Source organism: Opisthocomus hoazin, chromosome 5 (genome assembly GCF_030867145.1).
Source record: "Opisthocomus hoazin isolate bOpiHoa1 chromosome 5, bOpiHoa1.hap1, whole genome shotgun sequence".
In the NCBI taxonomy this organism is placed as follows: Eukaryota; Metazoa; Chordata; class Aves; order Opisthocomiformes; family Opisthocomidae; genus Opisthocomus; species Opisthocomus hoazin.
This window is the reverse complement of record NC_134418.1, coordinates 14,809,537-14,830,045: the sequence shown is the minus strand read 5'-3', so window position 1 is coordinate 14,830,045 and position 20,509 is coordinate 14,809,537. Positions and strand designations below refer to the sequence as shown.

At 43.5% G+C, this 20,509-nt stretch overlaps 1 protein-coding gene across 3 annotated transcripts in view; it reads right to left on the bottom strand.

The window, feature by feature from the left end:
• EVC2 (EvC ciliary complex subunit 2) overlaps positions 1 to 20,509 on the bottom strand; it is an 83,791-nt gene that overhangs the window by 34,557 nt on the left and 28,725 nt on the right. For all 3 annotated transcript variants that reach the window (XM_075420513.1, XM_075420514.1, XM_075420515.1), the window contains 3 exons: positions 7,950 to 8,274; positions 3,853 to 4,092; positions 1,535 to 1,710 (listed from right to left, as the gene is read on the bottom strand). In XM_075420513.1, coding sequence (XP_075276628.1) covers positions 1,535 to 1,710; positions 3,853 to 4,092; positions 7,950 to 8,274 — 741 coding nt within the window. The remainder of the gene's footprint in view (positions 1 to 1,534; positions 1,711 to 3,852; positions 4,093 to 7,949; positions 8,275 to 20,509) is intronic.

Here is a 20,509-nt window from a genome sequence, read left to right as displayed (position 1 = left end):
TAAGCCATGTATGCAGTGGTTGTACAGGCAGGAGCTTCTCACAAAAACTTTTCATATAACCACATCATGTGTGAAAACGTCTCAGAACATATCTCATAAATGAGTTCCGAAGAGAGGCATGACCTGATGGAAGGGAACTCTCTGTGAAAGATGTGTCTGAATTATACATCCTATGCTAAGACATTTATTTTCGTCTTTGAGCCACACAGATTCAGATGTTAACAAAACAGGCAAAGCAGTGCAACCATACTGGAAGAACATCTCTCTGACCAATGAATCTTGAGGCTAAATGTAGGGTATGATTCCAATGAGGCAGCACACAGGACAATCAAAAAGAAGAGTAAGAAAGGGTTACAAAAAAAATAGGTAAATGACTTAATCACTTCAACAGATGCAATCTTCAGTAGCTTTTAACAGACTTCCTGCTTCCTAATGTTAAATTACTTTTAAATTAAGTCAACATTATGAAAGCAAAACCCCAATGTAAAGACTGATATTTATACTTGTTCTCCTACTGCATGTTGCACACTTTGTCAGTGACAGACACCAATATAGACATCTAAAATATACAAATAAAGCTGCATGCACAGGATCAACAGCAGCAGTGCTAGGTTGTTTTCCTTCCCACTAACACATTTTACTGCGCTGGCATGACGCTCAGTAATCTCTCTGTCTGCCAAACTAAGATATGCCACAGTTCTCTGGATAGCAGCAAGAAGTCTTTCTCAGTGCTCCACATATCCATGTAATTTTAAATAACTATGTCTCTGGTAAGTCACCATTTCTATCTCTCCACCTCGACTATGGGTATCCTCACAGAGAGCACTTGAATCAGCCTGGATCTGGTATGATATCCCAAATAAGTTAAATAAGTGTATTACAACAGCCCATTTCCAGCTCCACTTTTTACCTCACCTGACCCTTGCTTTTTATTATTTCTGCAACAGGTCTACCTTGTGCTAGTCAAGATCCTCCCAGGTTACATTATTCATAAGCTTAGTCAACACTCTTTAGAAAATATTGATACTTTCCAGCTTGAGACTGTACATCTAGTCAGTGGCATACTCCAACATATTCAATCACAACTGAATCAAGATTGTTCTTTTCTGTTAAATCCAGCTAGTTGCGTGTAAAGAACCCAGAAAAATGGTCTTTACTGTTACTTGTTGCAGTGGACACTGGTATGGCTTTTTGCATGATTGAGGACTATTTACATGAATAACGATGTATAAAGACATTGAGACTCTTACATGAGTCTGGTTCTCACTGAAGTCAGAATTACAAACAGGTGTCATACGTGTTCCCAGCAATTCATACTGTACAAAGTGGACACAGACGATAAAGCCTTACCTTAGAGTCTGCTTGGTTACTAATTAACAAATTCATCATTTACAAAATATTTTCTTAGAATTAACTTAAAACATAACATTTTTATGCACCTTTCCTGCTAGGTAACACAGACAAAAAGACTTTTGAAGATTATTCTATTGTCTTTGGGATAACTTAGTCACATGACTACCAAGAAGATATTTACCTTTCCATCTTATTAATGAGAGTTGATATCTGGGTTGCTGCTGCATTTATAAGAGCAGCGGCTTGAGAATCCCTTAACTGTATCTTACTTATAAGATACTCTCTGTAAGCAAATCTTCTATTCAGATGGTATTTCTTGCTAGCTTGCAAAAAATCCATTAGCTCTTCAATGTCTCCCTACAGGAAAGAATGTGAACAAATATATTTATCTAGATGCAATGTTAGTTCCAGTTAACACCTGTGGGTATCAGACCAGCTTTGTTCATTAACAGGGCAAAGTTAAACAGCTCTTACAAGTGAAAAACAGTAAGTTTATATCAACTCTAATGATCACGTCAAATTATTCCTGTTACTTCAACAAAACAAAATAAATAACATGCTGAGCTTTTAGCCTGAATACCTCAAAATTGTGTGTACTCACTTGAATATTTAGTGCACCTCCTGAGAGCCCTGGTTTAACAGGTCATTTAAACAGGTACCCATAATTAAATACACATACTACCCTACCAGTTTTAGTAGAACTGCTCCTGCTTCAAGCTATCCACAGGATGAAAGGTCTTCTGGAACTGTGATCTGAAGATCATATGTGTTCAGTAACAGCAGAAAGTGGCATGAAGTCCTTTCTTTTCTCCCCCCGCCCCCCCCCCCCACCTTTACTCTGTATTGTATGATTAAATAAAGGGTAATATTTTCATAGGTGTCTAAGCTGACTTCAAAGCCAAAGATAAGTCTTCCATGTGTGTCCAGCACAGTGTGGGGAAAGCCAGGCCCGCTGTACACAGGATGGCTCAGAAGCTCCTGCTTCCAACAGTGGAGAATGGCAAGCGTTTACGTACCTACAAGTGGGTCTGCCAGAGACCAGAGGTTGGTACAGGATGGTCTACAGCAGACATTCTGCTAGCATCAGACACCCAAGACAAGATCTGATACTTAAGTGACCCATGTCTGAGCAGCCAAAATATCATCAAAACTTCTTTCACTTGCTTTACCTTTTGTTGGCTGCTCAGCTGTCTTGTGCACAAGCGCTTGCTGCATCTATATCTGACAGTGTAGTGAGATCTGATAGTCCATCTAGTTTTAGGAGTGGGCCTTACATGTTTTGACACCTGCTTTCCAGATGTTGCTTTTTAACCACCAAGCTCTCAATCTCTAGGACCACAGCAATCATATTCTTCAAAAACCAGCCAGAACAATTCCCAGAAGTTTTGGAATCTAGAACACTAACTTTCAACAGAAACAGAGCAAAAAAACCCACCAACCTACCCTTGAGGAAACAACTTAAGCTGTTCAGTTGCAAGAGGCTTAAAATGTCACTGAAATCAAAACTAAGATCCTCAACATACTCTTCATCAGCATCCCTGACTGCGTAAACTAGAGATACTCATCCCTCAAAGTACAAAACCATAGCACTTCAGACATACCACTATTTCAATAATCCACATATTTGGATTGGGGGGCTCAGTACATCTTCTGAAGTATAGAAAAATACTTGATGACTAGGTGGTTTTGAAAAAGCCTATAGAGACAGATCTCCAAAGGTACTTCTCATTCATTAGACAGCGTCTGACCTGTTTTAGAAAATGCCATTCATAAAATAGGCTTAGGTACCTAACTGTTCTCTTAGTCACCTAGGTCCCTTTATTCGGGCTGAAATTACTTTTGAAAATGGCACTCTGGCATTTCTGTACCATGCCGAGGGCCTCATTAACACCAGTGAGGGTAAACCTGGAAGCAGAAGGTTGCTGCACGAGCAGAAATTGGCTCTCAGACCATCCTATGGAGGAGGGCTTAGGGGAAGAGCTGCACCAACAGAGCTTTCAGGAGCCAAGCAGAGCCCCAAGATGTGTAGACATATCAAAATATTCACTGCAAAACTAGGGATTTATATTACGTGATTTCCCACGGCATGGTGTAGACGTGTTACCAAACTTCTTTCTTTTGCATGATACAAGTGAGCTACAAGTTTTATTTTCCCTGAGCGCTAAAGACACGCTTTAAGCACCTAGGTGCTTTGGAAATACTACCCATGAAAACATAATTAAGCACTAAGCAGATAATGTTGTGGCAAATACATCTAGCCCACTATTGTAGAAAAAGGTTGTGCGTATGCACCAATATACAGTTGTGTAGATGTCCAGATGTGGGTAATGATGGCATTACACTTTTAAAAATTATTCCTATGAAAATTAGTTATAAGTGTGATAACATAGGGACAATTTCTTTTAGAGTTTTAAGTGCAGATATTTCCTGAAACATTTCTCAAAAGTTATTGTGGGTTTGTATTCTGTCATTAGGTTAGGAACAGAGTTATACTATTACCTGTATTTTAGAGTAATCTTCTACTAATGTTTTAGCTGCTTCCAACCTCAGTTCTCCCTTGAAAGTAGCATTTTTTATCTGGGTAAAGAAGATATTATGGAGCTCCTTTCTCTGGGTAACAGCTAGTTGTCGGTAAGCTTTCGCAAAATATTCCTCCTGCTTTACAAGAAGGAATCTCTTCAAGCGGTCCTGCTCCAGTCTGTGAAGTCTATCCAGAAGACTTCTGCATTCTACAGCAGGCTGCAGAGAACAGAGAGATAAAGAAATCTGAAGTGATTTTCAGTATTCAACATATTTTAAATTATCAGTGCTACTAGCTCATATATATTTTACACATACTCTGACTACTGTCATTTCAGGTTTGAATGGAGGCTAATACTAAATCAATGTACACTTGCCATTGTTTTCATCTGGTTAGAATGACAGGGGTTCTATAGCCATCAATCTTTAATCCAGTTAACACTTCCAAAGCACAATGAAGTAGTTTTAGACTTCAGAAACATTATTTCAGATAAATTATACAAAACTGCATGAAATGCAATGCAAAGACTATATATGAAATTAATTTCTTACGTTTCATCAATCCTGAAATCCTATTAAAACTGAATAGGCTCATACAAGTCAGAACAATGAAATAACAACAAGCATGCATTTTAAAAACAATATAAATTAGGAAAAAAATCTACTACAAATCTTTGAAAGGTTTTATTATTGCTGACCTACTTTACCTACTGGTTTCTACAAATTAATCCAAGAGCATCTTTTTACAGTTACAACAATGGAGTAGAGTTAAATGGCAAATAAATTAAAAGCTTCTTTGCAAGAAATATTTTCTCATAGTTCTCCAGTAAGACTTACATATTCATAGTTTTAATCTCAGATGCATAAACTCATTGTAGAATCAAAACATACATGTCCCACAGAGCAAAGAATGCTTCTTATGTCAGCAGAGCTACCTACCAGTAGTTATGTTGGTCTTGTTCTAAATTTCGTATTATTGATCTGGGGAGATCCATCCTCTGCACTGAGCCCCCCCTCACACCTTACATCTCACTCTCAAGAGACACACTCCAGACAGAAAATAATTAATCAAAAAGGCAGGAAATATACATTCTGTATCTTGGCTGACAAGGGGAGGAAGTTATTGCTCCAGCTGTTTGTCACTGCTGTCTCTTGGACGTCTGCACACCCACTGCCAGGAGTGCAAACATGGGCCATCCCTAGTGCTCCAGCACATCCTTTGGGACCAAGTCCCACGGCAAGTACAAAACCAGGTCCTTCACCAACAGGAAAGTTAACATCAAGACATTAGTACATGATATATGCATCAGGACAAGTATTGGATTGGCTTTAATTCTTTGATTTCTACCATTCAGGACTTCCAATACAAACCAGACTGAATCAATACCAACGTATCTTGTGCAAAGAAAAGCCACTTTGCTGAGAGCATATTTAGTGTGAGTTCACACACTGAGTTTCCATTATGCTCCTCTCTGCAAAGGTAAGATTTATCTCAGCAAGGGCTATCTAAGTGTTAGACGTGTATACTCCTTCTATAACCAACAGAAGGAAAAAGACTTCTGCAGAGTACAATTCACCTCATCTTTAAAAAGATGCCCACAAGTATCCCTTCCTTGCCATCTCCTTCGACTTTCTAGAACCTCTAGTTCAGGATGTTCATATCCTACAGATATTTAAAAGCTGCCTAGAGTCACAATTTAAAAACATCAAAGAAATTCACCTGGCTTACTAGCCTTGTGCCATCAAGTTCCACAAACAACAGCCTGATAAACCAAAGTTCTTCCCGAGAGCCTCAACATATTGTAGTACCTTTGATTGGTCATGCTCAGCAAAAACCTTTTGTCAAAAGTGCAATTGTGAAGTGTCATAGAAGTCCTTAACAATTACAGGTATATGATATGCAAACAAAAACCTGATTTACACAGAATCACAGAATGGTAGGGGCTGGAAGGGACCTCTGTGGGTCATCTAGTCCAACCCTCTTGCCAAAGCAGGGTCACCTACAGGAGGCTGCACAGGACCTTGTCCAGGCAGGTCTTGAATATCTCCAGAGAAGGAGACTCCACAACCTCCCTGGGCAGCCTGTTCCAGTGCTCCGTCACCCTCAGAGGGAAGAAGTTCTTCCTCATGTTCAGACGGAACTTCCTGTGCTTCAGTTTGTGCCCATTGCCCCTTGTCCTGTCGTTGGGAACCACTGAAAAGAGTTTGGCCCCATCCTCCTGACACCCACCCTTCAGATATTTGTAAGTGTATATTAGGTCCCCTCTCAGCCTCCTCTTCTTCAGGCTGAACAAGCCCAGCTCCCTCAGCCTCTCCTCGTAGGAGAGATGTTCCAGTCCCCTCACCATTCTCGTAGCCCTCCGCTGGACTCTCTCCAGCAGCTCCTCATCTTTCTTGAACTGGGGAGCCCAGAACTGGACAGAGTACTCCATATGAGGCCTCACTAGAGCAGTGTAGAGGGGAAGGAGAACCTCCCTCGACCTGCTGGCCCCACTCCTCCTAATGCACCCCAGAATGCCATTGGCCTTCTTGGCAGCCGGGCACACTGCTGGCTCATGGTCAACCTGTCGTCCACCAGGACACCCAGGTCCCTCTCCGCAGAGCTGCTCTCCAGCAGGTCCGCCCCAAGCCTGTACTGATGGATGGGGTTGTTCCTCCCCAGGTGCAGGACCCTGCATTTGCCTTTGTTGAACCTCATCAGGTTCCTCTCTGCCCAACTTTCCAGCCTGTCCAGGTCACGCTGAATGGCAGCACAGCCTTCCGGTGTGTCTACCACACCTCCCAGTTTGGTGTCATCAGCAAACTTGGTTTAAAAAAAAAAAAACAAACACAAAACAAAACAGAAGGCAAAAAACTTAAGTACTGTCTACAAGGAGAGCATACACAAGTAAGGAATATACAGGTCTTAGGGATTATAATCCTAACATAACTTTGTCTCTATAACTGAACTGAAACAGACACCTGGAACTCAGCAGCATCACATTCTATCCACTTGTGCTCCAGAAGCAAAGCCCCACTTGTAAGTAAACAATTGCACTATTTACTCCCACCAAGTCATCCTCTTAATATGAGTTGTAACACTAGACAAGCATGAAACATTAACTTGGGTATTTTAGCATTTTAAGCTTACAGAGGTGAAATATTCAAAACTTAATAGAATCCTCTCCAGACACATGAAGTAAAAAAAAAAAATAAGGGGGGGGGTTGGGGGGGGTGGGAGGATCAGTTTTATTGTAAACACTGAATATACCTGAAAAAGAGATGTGGAAGACCAGAGCATAATTTCGTACATGGGATGTTGGACTGGTGAGCTGGGCTCTATTTACAGCTACTGACTACCTATGAAATCCTGGGTAATGACAATTACCCATTTGGACAGAGATCTTCGAATGAAAGTGACACACATAAGCAGTAAGCTTTTATTTAAAGGGAGACTCTAAATTTGTAAAGAATCATACCCTGCCTTAAGTTATTTATCTCACTATTATCCAGAGGCTATTTCCAAGAGAAGTCTACTCCCTGCTCTGCCCAAAACACAGATTGTTCTGCTTGCCTTCACTTGGTTTGGAGGAAATTGGCTTTTGGTTGTGCTTATATCCTCATTTTCTTCAAAATAAGAATATAAATATTGGAGACTTTTTACCCAGATTGTAGGATTTATGATGCAGAGAGTTTGTTCTGCTCCGAATGTGCAAAATACTTTACACAACTTCTGACTGGAGTTCTTAGGAACTGCCACAGTAATATATAGTAAATAAAAATACACCACTTTGCAAGGGTTTAAGTGACTATATAAAAAAAAATCAGGATACAGAGCAACCTTTTGTTTGCAGGTGTCACATTCTCTTGAGCTAAATTCATTTTCCAATTCAATTTAAATTCAATTTAAATTCCATTTCAGTTTCTTAATAACAACTACCCCAATTATGACATCTAAATTTTTGAACACATTTAAATTGTACAGCTTTTCTCTTTACTCTTTTAACAGGACAACTCAGCCCTTCTAGTCTAAAAGAGAAACCACCTATATGAAACCACATATCATGCAAAATATCATAACTTTATACCAGATTTACCTTTTCATTGATTTTCTTCATTAATTCCTCAGATTCTTCATTTGCAGCTCTCACTTTTTGGCATTGAGCCTCCATTTTCTTCCTAGTTTCCAGATTACATTCAGCTGTCAGAGCCACCATCTTCCTTTCATACTCCTCTTGAATCTCTTTCTCCATTGCAAGAAACTGCTTCTTGAAAATCGAATTCATCCTCTTCTCCACATGAGGAAAGATGCTGTGACTTAAGACCATGTTCTTCATCAGCATAGCAATCACTTCTTTACATATCTGTATTCGATATGCCTCCAGATCAGCATCTGCCCGCGTCAGGCTGGCAACCTCCAAGCTGTAGAAAGGTAATCAGGACTGTTTGAAATCACAGATTACAGGAAACTTCTATCAGAAAACAAGGATATCCAGATTCATTCAATACTAGGTAACCACATGGCGGTCAAGAAAGCACAGGAATATCACAGCATATGAGTTTACTAATCACGATAGTAATCATTCACTAAAAAGCAGGGTGAGCCAACTTCTACTAAGTAACTTTAATGAAATATGTCCACTCTTGCATTTTCATTTTAGACAGAATAAGGAAAAGATTTTCTTTAAAACTGAAAACATTCCCTCAGTCTAAAAGCAAATAAAAAACTCCTACCAAAAAAACTCCAAACAACAAAACACAACACACCTCTGCTGGGAAGCAGATGAAGTGAGTATCTGAATAGACTATAAATATCACTGATTTTGTAACATAGTTCAGAACTGCCTGACCCATCTATATCGATACACCACTGCGCTGGTATATTCCCCTCTCTGCAGGGAAGAGTGTTTTGATTATGTGCCAATACAAATAAATTAAAATATCACAAAATGCAATAAATGTCACGTTGCATATGAATTACATTCTCTTTTATCTTTAGAGTTAAATAAATTGGAATTATAATTATAATTATTCTCATTTCATATACTATGTAACTACTGTAAATTCTATAGCTTTGCCTATTCTGCACTCCATTCAGGATTGGTGTATTAGGTGATTTTTGCCCCCGCATATCAATTTACACAAACACACAGCACTGTCCGCTTTGGTGTGTGCATTAAGTACACAAGAATTTGTGTGACCTACAAAATACACTTTTGAAAGCTTAAAACCATTCTTCTTTCAGTTAGGCTAAATTACTGGTTGGATTTGTTCCATAGTCAAATCTTAGAACAGATTTCAAATCCATAGGAAAGATCTTGGCAAGACAGTAGAATGACATTACATTCAGAACGGTATATATCGAAGCACGCAAATCTATAAACTCTTCGCTTTTTGTCAACCAAACTTTCCTTACATAAGCAAAGATTAACTAAAAGTATATCAATGATATCTTATTATCACTGCCCCTCAGTTAAACACAAAAGATGTATTTTCCCCATTTAGAAATCAATGTGATGGAATTAAGTTGTTTTCTTACAATGACTCAAGCACTTGAAGTATTCAGGAGACATTGGCTTAAGCCATGATAACCTATCACAAAGAGGCAGTGAGGTTTTTCTGCTGCAGTCTCACAAAACCCCAGAAACGCACCGGTGGTGGCCGTGCTTGGTGATCTGCTGCAGGGCTGGCTGGTTGCAGCTGCAAAACCTCCTCCACTTCCCTCCTCCTCCTCCCATTCAGGAGTAGGAATCCCGGCTGTATGAGGCCAGATCCCTTTGCCTGAAGGCTGTGCTGCCATTCAGTGTGACCTGGACAGGCTGGAAAGTTGGGCAGAGAGGAACCTGATGAGGTTCAACAAAGGCAAATGCAGGGTCCTGCACCTGGGGAGGAACAACCCCATCCATCAGTACAGGCTTGGGGCGGACCTGCTGGAGAGCAGCTCTGCGGAGAGGGACCTGGGTGTCCTGGTGGACGACAGGTTGACCATGAGCCAGCAGTGTGCCCTGGCTGCCAAGAAGGCCAATGGCATTCTGAGGTGCATTAGGAGGAGTGGGGCCAGCAGGTCGAGGGAGGTTCTCCTTCCCCTCTACTCAGCCCTAGTGAGGCCTCATATGGAGTACTGTGTCCAGTTCTGGGCTCCCCAGTTCAAGAAAGATGAGGAGCTGCTGGAGAGAGTCCAGCAGAGGGCTACAAGGATGGTGAGGGGAATGGAACATCTCTCCTACGAGGAGAGGCTAAGGGAGCTGGGCTTGTTTAGCCTGAAGAAGAGAAGGCTGAGAGGGGACCTAATATACACTTACAAATATCTGAAGGGTGGGTGTCAGGAGGATGGGGCCAAACTCTTTTCAGTAGTGCCCAGTGACAGGACAAGGGGCAATGGGCACAAACTGAAGAACAGGAAGTTCCATCTGAACATGAGGAAGAACTTCTTCCCTCTGAGGGTGACGGAGCACTGGAACAGGCTGCCCAGGGAGGTTGTGGAGTCTCCTTCTCTGGAGATATTCAAGACCTGCCTGGACAAGGTCCTGTGCAGCCTCCTGTAGGTGACCCTGCTTCAGCAGGAGGGTTGGACTAGATGACCCACAGAGGTCCCTTCCAGCCCCTACCATTCTGTGATTCTGTGATTCAAGAAACACTGTGTTCCTGAAGCATTTTTCATAGTAATTTGGAGATCCCATAAGAGCTACTATTTTCTATAATGTCCCCAAGACAATACAAGCATCCAGCTGCTCTGTGCTGTGTACAGATGGACATTGCCGGACAGCACCTATGCGTACATAGCCTTCTTGGGTGCTGTTCAGCTACGTCCATGGCCGAGTTCCCCGCAACGCTGACCTCCTCCCTCTGCTTGGGGAGAGTCCTTCTTGCTCCAAGAGAGTGGGGCAGACACGGAGGACAGGTGTTGTCAGGATCAAGGGAACAGGATGCTGAAGCAACACAGCAAGCGCTTCAAATGGGCTGTGCAAACGCGTATTTTCTATCCTAGTCTTTCTATTTACAGAACTCCTAGGTCTTCTGCTGACATAGCCAGCTAGTACTAAGTTGTTTACTTGTGACAACTAACTTTAAAAATCAGTGTTTCAGTTTTGCACAAATACAATTAAATAAAAAGAAGAATCCAGAAAATGGGAGCTTTATCCTGTAACATTTCCCTAATGACTGTCAGGAAGTGGTAGGAGGCTCCACTTTGCAGCTTCACCAATTCATTACTAGCCTGTAGAAGCCAAGCCACCAGATTTATTCTTCTGTTTTAATTGCTGCTTCAAGTCCAGTCGCTCTGACTTAACTGAAGCACATCTGTTATTTATGAGGAGCTTAGGGACATGCAAACGCACGTAGCATGGGGAATAAACAAGAGGAGCTAGTGATGTGCCACATCTGTGGGGCTATATCATCAGCATTACGGAGACGTGGTGGGACAGCTCCTATGACTGGAGTATTGGGATGGGAAGATACAGGCTCTTTAGGAAAGATGGACAGGGGAGATGAGGAGGAGGTGTCACCCTCTATGTCAAAAAGCAGCTGAAGTGCATGGAGCTCCGCCTGGGATTGGATGAGGAGCCCACAGAGAGCTTATGGGTCAAGATTAAAGGCAGGGTAGGGACTGGTGACATTACAGTTGGAGTCTGCTACAGGCCACCTGACCAGGACGAGTGAGCGGATGAGGCACTCTATAGGCAGACAGGAGAAGCCTCACGTTCAAAAGCCCTGGTCCTCATGGGGGACTTCAACCACTCCGATATCTGTTGGAGGGACCACACAGCAGGAAACAGGCAAGCCAGGAGGTTCCTGGAATGCGTTGAGGACAACTTCCTCCTCCAAGTGACAGAGGAACCCATGAGGAGAGGTGCAATGCTGGACCTTGTTCTCACAACAAGGAGGGGCTGGTAGGGAATGTGAAAGTCAAGGGCAGCCTTGGCTGCAGTGACCACGAAATGGTGGAGTTTAAGATCCTTAGGGCAGCAAGGAGGGTGCACAGTAAGCTCGCTACCCTGGACTTCAGGAGAGCAGACTTTGGCCTCCTCAGGGACCTGCTGGTTAGAATTCCATGGGATAAAGCCCTAGAGGAAAGAGGGGCCCAAGAAAGCTGGTCAGTATTCAAGGATCACCTCCTTCAAGCTCAGGAGTGATGCATCCCAACCAAGAGGAAGTCAGGCAGAAATGCCAGGAAGCCTACATGGATCAACAAGGAGCTCCTGGCCAAACTCAAGTAGAAAAAGGAAGCCTACAGAGGATGGAAACAAGGACAGGTAGCTTGGGAGGAATACACAGAAATCGTCCCAGTAGCCAGGGAGCAAGTTAGGAAAGCTAAAGTCCTGACAGAAAGAAATCTGGCCAGGGATGTCAAAGGGAACAAGAAAGCCTTCTATAGGTATGTCAGTGATAAAAGGCAGACTAGGAAAAATGTGGGCTCTCTCCAGAAGGAGGCTGGAGACCTGGTTACCCAGGACGTGGAGAAAGCTGAGGTGCTTACTGACTTTTTTTGCCTCAGTCTTCAACAGCAAGTGCTCTGAACTTGCCCAAGGTGCAGAAGGTAAAGACAGGGACTGGGAGAATGAAGAACCACCCACTGCAGGAGAAGACCAGGTTCGAGACTGCCTAAGGAACCTGCAGGTGCACAATTCCATGGGGCCTGATGAGATGTACCCGCGGGTCCTGAGGGAACTGGCTGATGAAGCTGCCAAACCACTCTCCATCACATTTGAGGTTATGGTGGTCTAGGGAGGTCCCCACCGACTGGAGAAGGGGCAACATCACCCCCATTTTTAAAAAGCAAAAAAAGGAAGACCCGGGGAACTACAGGTCAGTCAGCCTCACCTCTGTGCCTGGCAAGATAATGGAGAAGATCCTCCTCGAAACCATGCTAAGGCACATGGATAACAGGAGGTGAATGGGGACACCCAACATGGCTTCACCAAGGGCAAATCGTGCCTGACCAACTTGGCATCCTTCTATGATGGGGTTACAGCGTTGGTGGACAAAGGGCGGGCAACTGACATCATCCACCTGGACTTGTGCAAGGCATTCGACACTGTCCTGCATGATGTCCTTGTCTCTAAATTGGAAGGACATGGATTTGACAGATGGACCACTCGTTGGATAAGGAACTGGCTCGATGGATGCACACAAAGAGTTGCAGTCAATGGCTTGATGTCCAGGTGGAGACCAGTGATGAGTGGTGTGCCTCAGGGGTCAGTACTGGGGCCGGTGCTGTTCAATATCCTTGTCAGCGACATGGACAGTGGGACTGAGTGCACCCTCAGCAAGTCTGCCGATGACACCAAGCTGTGTGGTGCGATTGACACGCTGGAAGGAAGGGAGGCCATTCAGAGGGACCTTGACAGGCTGGAGAGGTGGGCCTGTGTGAACCACATGAAGTTCAACAAGGCCAAGTGCAAGGTCCTGCACATGGGTCAGGGCAATCCCAAACACAAGTACAGGCTGGGCAGAGAGTGGCTTGAGAGCAGCCCTGAGGAGAAGGACTTGGGGGTACTGGTGGATGAGAAGCTCAACGTGAGCCAGCAATGTGCGGTTGCAGCCCAGAAAGCCAACTGTATCCTGGGCTGCATCAAGAGAAACGTGGCCAGCAGGTCGAGGGAGGGCATTCTGCCCCTTTACTCTCTCCCTGGAAGGCAACACTTCATAGCTCCACCACACTGATAACACAACATTTACTTCTTACCACAAATACAGGACTTCTTTCAGCATGCTTTGAAAAAAAAAAAAAAAGATTAAGCCATTCCTCACTCACCTCCTTACTCGTTACTTTTCCAGTCTTCTTCAGCAGTAATCCCAAGAATGAAAGCAAAAACAAAACACCATCACAACATTTTCCATTGTTATCTTTCCCTCAGTCTTGTTACGACTTTTACTTCCTCTAGATAGTCAAGTTCAACCACCTTCTCGACGCTCCATCAGGGCCGATCCGACGACCTCATTAAACCATCCATTCGGTAGTAGCGATGGGTGAGACTGGACAGAGTCCAGCGGAGGGCTATGAGGATGATGAGGGGACTGGAGCATCTCTCCTACGAGGAGAGGCTGAGGGAGCTGGGCTTGTTTAGCCTGAAGAAGAGAAGGCTGAGAGGGGACCTTATAAATGTTTATAAATATCTCAAGGGTGGGTGTCAGGAGGATGGGGCCAAACTCTTTTCAGTGGTGCCCAGCGACAGGACAAGGGGCAACGGGCACAAACGGAAGCACAGGAAGTTCCGTCTGAATATGAGGAAGAACTTCTTCCCTCTGAGGGTGACGGAGCCCTGGAACAGGCTGCCCAGGGAGGTTGTGGAGTCTCCTTCTCTGGAGATATTCAAGACCCACCTGGACAAGGTCCTGTGCAGCCTGCTGTAGGTGACCCTGCTTTGGCAGGGAGGTTGGACTAGACGACCCACAGAGGTCCCTTCCAACCCCTAACATTCTGTGATTCTGTCTTCCCACAGCATTTCTTCCTATTCACTGCAAGTCATTATAGACTAGATGCAATTTCATTTTGAGCAAGACTCCCATGCTCCTTCTCACCCACAAAGAGAACTACAGTATCACAGAATCATTAAGGTTGGAAAAGACCTCTAAGATCATCAAGTCCAACCGTCCACCCAATACCACCATGCCTACTAAACCATGTCCCAAAGTGCCACATCTACATGTTTTTTGAACACCTCCAGGGATGGGGACTCCACCACCTCCCTGAGCAGCTTGTTCCAATGCCTGACCACTCTTTCAGTAAAGAAATTTTTCCTAATACCCAATCTAAACCTCCCCTGACACAACTTGAGGCCATTGCGTCTCATCCTATCGCTAGTTACTTGGGAGAAGAGACCAACACTCACCTCACTACAACCTCCTTTCAGGTTGTTGTAGAGAGTGACAAGGCCTCCCCTCAGCTTCCTCTTCTCCAGACCAAACAACCCCAGTTCCCTCAGGCACTCCTCATAAGACTTGCTTTCCAGACCCTTCACCAGCTTCGTTGCCCTCTTCTGGACACGCTCCAGCACCTCAATGTCCTCCTTGTAGTCAGGGGCCCAAAAGTGAACACAGTACTCAAGATGCGGCCTCACTAGTGCCAAGTACAGGGGCACGATCCCCTCCCTACTCCTGCTGTGCACTCTATTGCTGATACAAGCCAGGATGCTGTTGGCCTTCTTGGCCACCTGGGCACACGGCTGGCTCATGTTCAGCCGGCTGTCGACAAACATCCCCAGGTCCTTTTCAGCCAGGAAGCTTTCCAGCCACTCTTCCCCAAGCCTGTAGTGTTGCATGGGTTTGTTGTGACCGAAGTGCAGGACCTGGCCTTTGGCCTTGTTGAACCTCATACAGCTGGCCTCAGCCCATCGATCCAGCTTGTCCAGATCCCTCTGCAGAGCCTTCCTGCTCTCAAGCAGATCAACACTGCCGCCCAATTTGGTGTCATCTGCAAACTCGCTGAGGGAGTACTCAATCCCCCTGTTCAGATCATTGATAAAGATATTAAACAATACTGGCCCCAAAACTGAGCCCTGGGAACACCGCCTGTGACCTGCTGCCAGCTGGATTTAACTCCATTCACCACAACTCTCTGGGACCAGCCATTCAGCCAGTTTTTACCCAGTGAGGAGTATCTCCACCTGAGCCACGAGCCACTAGCTTCTCTAGGAGAATGCTGTGGGATATCGTATCAAAGTACCCAATTAACTCCACTCCTCAGATGGTGATGCCAAATGTAGGAGGAGCAGTAGGTGCAGTTCACCTGATGCTTATGTGTCAGCAGGTGAGTGATGAGGCTGTTAAGATCTCAGGTGTATTTAATCTGCAGCTCTCACCCTCCATTTTCCTGAAAGCACCTTTGTGAAGAAGGCAATGAAGCAGCAGAAGCATGTGAACTGTTCCACCAATCCAAGTGTAACAGCGTGGAGAAAAAGTAATTACAAGCCACAGCTCTCCCACGTCACACCCTGGAGGACAGCAGCCACACCATTATCTTTTTCACTGGGAGCTGAAGAAAGGTTGCGTCTGTAAAAATTTGAAATCTACTTTCCACATGATGTCCTCTGCTTCCGGTCTGCCTCCTCCACACAGCAGCCAGCAGGAGTGAGACAAGCTCATCACATGCACCAGAAACCTTGCTTCAAGCTTTTACTCCAAATGAGAGGCTGAGGGCAGCCTTACCAAGCTGCACCAGTATAGTCTTGGAGTCTTACATGCCAACAGTCAGTATAAAACAAGAATCCTGGACATATAATAAAGCAAATGCTTTCAGACACAAGTCCATCAGAATAGCAATGCTTACAATTATCCAGATTAAACGTGCAATGTTTTGTGAAACCTACGGAAAAAAAAATCCTAACCTGACAACTCTGTGCCTCCTCAAATGGAGGTAGATTTAATAAGCTGCTTCAAATGCTCTGCACTCTGCTTGTTAAAGCAGTTCATGTTTAACAGGTCTTGCATCTCTTCCTGAGCACATTCAGCATAACAGAAACATGAAAGACAATGAAGTACAGGTAGCAGATGGCAAACTATTCATGAAAAGGATCAAAGCTTCTGTTGGACAAAGCATGCATAGAAAGGATGAGGACAGTACAGAAGGCAGGTGGTACAAAAGTGCGGGGGGGGGGGGGAAGGTGAACAGACATGTAGAAAATGAAATCACAAACAGCAAGTGTAAAGAATTTTCACTCACTTGAAGAGGAAGAGGATTGAAAGATGTGTCAGAGAAGATCTGGGAGGGGAGAATCCCAGAAGCCAAACATAGAGAAGCAGAGAGAATGCCTGAGCATCCGATGTCTTCCACAGACCTAATAAAAGAATACAGGAAAGCAGCTAGGGTCAAGAAAGAAACAACTACAGTTAACTTAAAAAAAATCCCACAACACACTGCATCATAAAAAAGGAAACCTCTCATTAACTACAAAATCCTTCTGTCTAACTCTTATTATTCAAATTAAAGGCATGTAGATGGAATTTTTCAACAGCAGAATATAATAGCAGCTGAATCTAGCAGTCGTAAAATGAACTAATGGCTTTTTGAAATATTTAAAAAATTAATTCAGAGTTCATAAAGATAAGAAATTACTACAACACAACTTTCTGAAGTCTCAAGGGGAAAGAAAAATCAAGCAAACTCCCCTTCAGTGACATTTTCTCACGAAAACAGAAAAACCCATCATTTTCAGAAACTCATCTCTCATCTGCAAATGGTAGCCAATTAGTGGCATACATATTACAACAGCATCCAGAGGGGACTGGAGCCCTGTGGCAGCAGTTTCTGCAGAAGCGTTCCTTCATGGCACACCGTGTTGCCAAAGAGCATGGCATTCAGGGCCATTTGCGGACGCTTTGTCCCCACTGCCCCAGACGTCCGCAGCAGCCGTGACTTGGAGCACCGCAGCACAGCAACTGCACCAACACCCGCTGCAAAGGGGAGCGCAGCCGAGGATGCATGGATGGACAGAAGGACACACAACTGTCCCCAGCCCGGTGGCATCCCCTGCCTCTGCCTGAGCCAGAGCAGCACGTCTCCTGCACCCGTGGGCACAGCACCAACAGGACAGCTGCGCCAAGGAAGGCAAAAGGAGAAAAAAACCAAGTGTTACGGTCCGTGTTTCCTCATCACACTTCAGAGAAGTGAAAAGGGAGGGAGGGCCAGGCGGGGAGAATCACACAGCCGAGACGTGAAACAACATGTGCCAGTGCCGGCTTTAGGAACAGTAAGCGAAGAAAGCCAGTTCAGCTATAACGGGTATGAAAGGTCTTCAGCTGCAGATGTGGTTTGTTTCCTAAATCATCCATTGTTGAGGGGTAGTAATAAAACATCAATAGGAGGAGCAGCTGAGGGAGCTGGGGCTGTTCAGTCTGGAGAAGAAGAGGCTGAGCGGGGACCTTACCGCTCTCCAGAACTACCAGAAAGGAGGTTGTACTGAGGCAGGTGTTGGTCTCTTCTCCCAGAAACTAGTGATAGGATGAGACGCAATGGCCTCAAGTTGTGTCAGGGGAAGTTTAGATTGGATATTAGGAAAAATTTCTTTACTGAGTGGTCAGACATTGGAATAGGTTGCCCAGGGAGGTGGTTGAGTCCCCATCCCTGGAGGAGTTAAAAAATGTATAGATGTGGCACTTCAGGACATGGTTTAGCAGACATGGTGGTATTGGGTGGACGGTTGGACTTGATGATCTTAGAGGTCTTTTCCAACCTATAATTCTATGATTCTAATAAGCTGGGCTGTGTTTTGTTCTATTTCTTGTTTTGGTTTTGTTTGTTTGCTGATTTTTGCTCTTCATTGCTGTGTCAATGTAGACCCTGCGTACAGTGCTGTAGCTTCCACCCTTCGGTCTCTCCCTCCGTTCTTCCGTTCTCTGCTTCCCACACTTTCCTGCTGGGTCCAGTCACAACAGATACTGCAAACACTTCAGTGCAGGGATTTATGCAGGTGGCAGCACAACAAGGTGCAGATCTTTGCAGGAGACCAAAACTGTGCCGAAGTAGAAGCAGAAGTGGTGGCGTGAGGTCTGAACTGCCACCAGCAGCTGCTGACTGCTCCAAGTCTGCAGCCCTGCCCAAGTCTCTGCCCGCTGCCAGGCTGCCCCCAGCCCGCCAGTGTTACAGGAAGTCTGAAGATGCTCTGTGCTGCACCAGTAGCTGTACTGGTCTGCAGCCAGCTCTGAACTGGGGGATTTCATCCATCAGTCCAGTGACACTTATCTAGATAAGTGGAAACTCAGCATAGCTGAAATGTGAGGCTACAGACAATACAGGACATCCTGTCACTAGATAAAATTGCTAAGAAAGGTATGTGATGATTATCTAAGGATGCCTTCACATGGATGAGTCATAGCTTAAGTTTAGCTTCCCAGAAAAAGTCAGAATGCTGACAAAAGCAGAAATAACATTCTCAGGATATATATATATAAAAAAAAATAATCTCAAAATTGAAAAAGATGATAAATTGAGCTGAGAGACCAGTAGCTCTTCAGAAAAAAATATGATTTATGAAAACCTGCCGAAAGTCTCAGCATTAGATCTGGCAGCAGTTTCACTATCAAATTCCTTTAACTCTCCACAGCAACATAAAGAGAGGAAAGGTATTTCAATTCTTAAATTAATCTGTTTAAAAAACATTTGAAAAAGCCTGCATTTAAGAGACTGAGAACTTCTGCTTTGATTGCAGAAACTATGAAAACTGATAAATCAGTGATTTTCAGCAAACCAATTTAAAAAATACAGCTAGCTACAATACAGCTGCTGCAACAAATCTCAGAAAATGGTACTTCACTGAAAACCTACTATGCAAAAAGAGCATATAAAAGACTCCAGTCCTGCTTCTAGTGAAGTCATCACACATTTTACCATTGATTTTAAAAGCACCAACTTCAGCCTGGATACTAACAAAAGCATAAATAAATATTATGGCTATATGCATTATGCATTAATGCCTGAGGAGCTTCCAGCTTTGCTGTGATCTACTCTGATTCTTCTCATCTTCTCCAACAGGGCGAGTATTCAGATGACAGAAACGGTAGGAGATACCAGTCTTCTTTCAAAATGATATGGAATAAAGCATCACTAATAGCATTACTCTCAAAAGCAGATTGTTTCCTGAATGAGACAAATTGTTCTAGGTGGACAGTAGAAATGACCCATGTAATTCTGGAGACAATTTCTTCATAGTTAGCAAAGATCAAAGAAAAGTGCAATTTTTAGATGAAAAAAAGATACTTATTCATTACTTACAAATGACATGTTTTCTTTAGTTCCCCTGTCTTATGGACTCCTATCACCTATTAAGCATTTGAGCTTCTCTGACGGAAAAAAAAAATGTATCGTATACACACTTGTCAAGTTTGTAACAGCATTCATAATACAGAACTACAAATGCAGAGTTTGGGGTTCAGTCCATGTGTATTCACTGTATCTTACCACTATATACTTGTGATTATTATTTATTGTTGTATTCCTCCATTGTACACATCGCACAAAAACAGAGCAATGAATATGCTCTCACTTCAAAAAGTCTAAAATTCTGACTACATTTTTTAAAAGTTATAAAATACAGACATTTAGCACCTCATTTTTTTTTGTACTAAGACTGTAACTATTTCTCACCATTTTCTATGTAGGAATGTGCAAGTCTAGCTGCCATACCAATGTGATCTTTTATTCTTACTTTCCATTTGAATTCAGGGTTAAGAAAAACCCACATTTGCTCCATAGCAAATTAAATTGAGATGTACAGCAAGAAATTTACATTTAGAAAGAAAAAGTGAACTTCTAATAAGGTAGTAAATTTTTTTTTACTTTTCTGTCAAGGCTCTTTGGAGACTGTTTGATCCTGTTCTCTAGTACATTGGCCTCAACGCCCTCTACCATTAGAAAAAAAATCAGCTGCAATGCATACATATTACTTAGTGATTTCCCAAAATAATTGGCAGTATGTACTGTGTATCAGCAAGCAGGCTCAAGTTCAGCTAAGTATTTGACAAACTCAAGGAAGCAAAGCTGTACAATATGAAGATGAAAAAGAAAAGCTGTAGTAGTGGAAAGCTATTTAAAGAAATTAAGTTGCCTTTAACATATCTGTATCTTCTGAGACTATGAGCGTGGTCAGACTTCATCACATTGGACACAAACTGAAACTGCTCAGCTCTCTTCATATTCTCTTCTAGACATACAGAAAGAGAG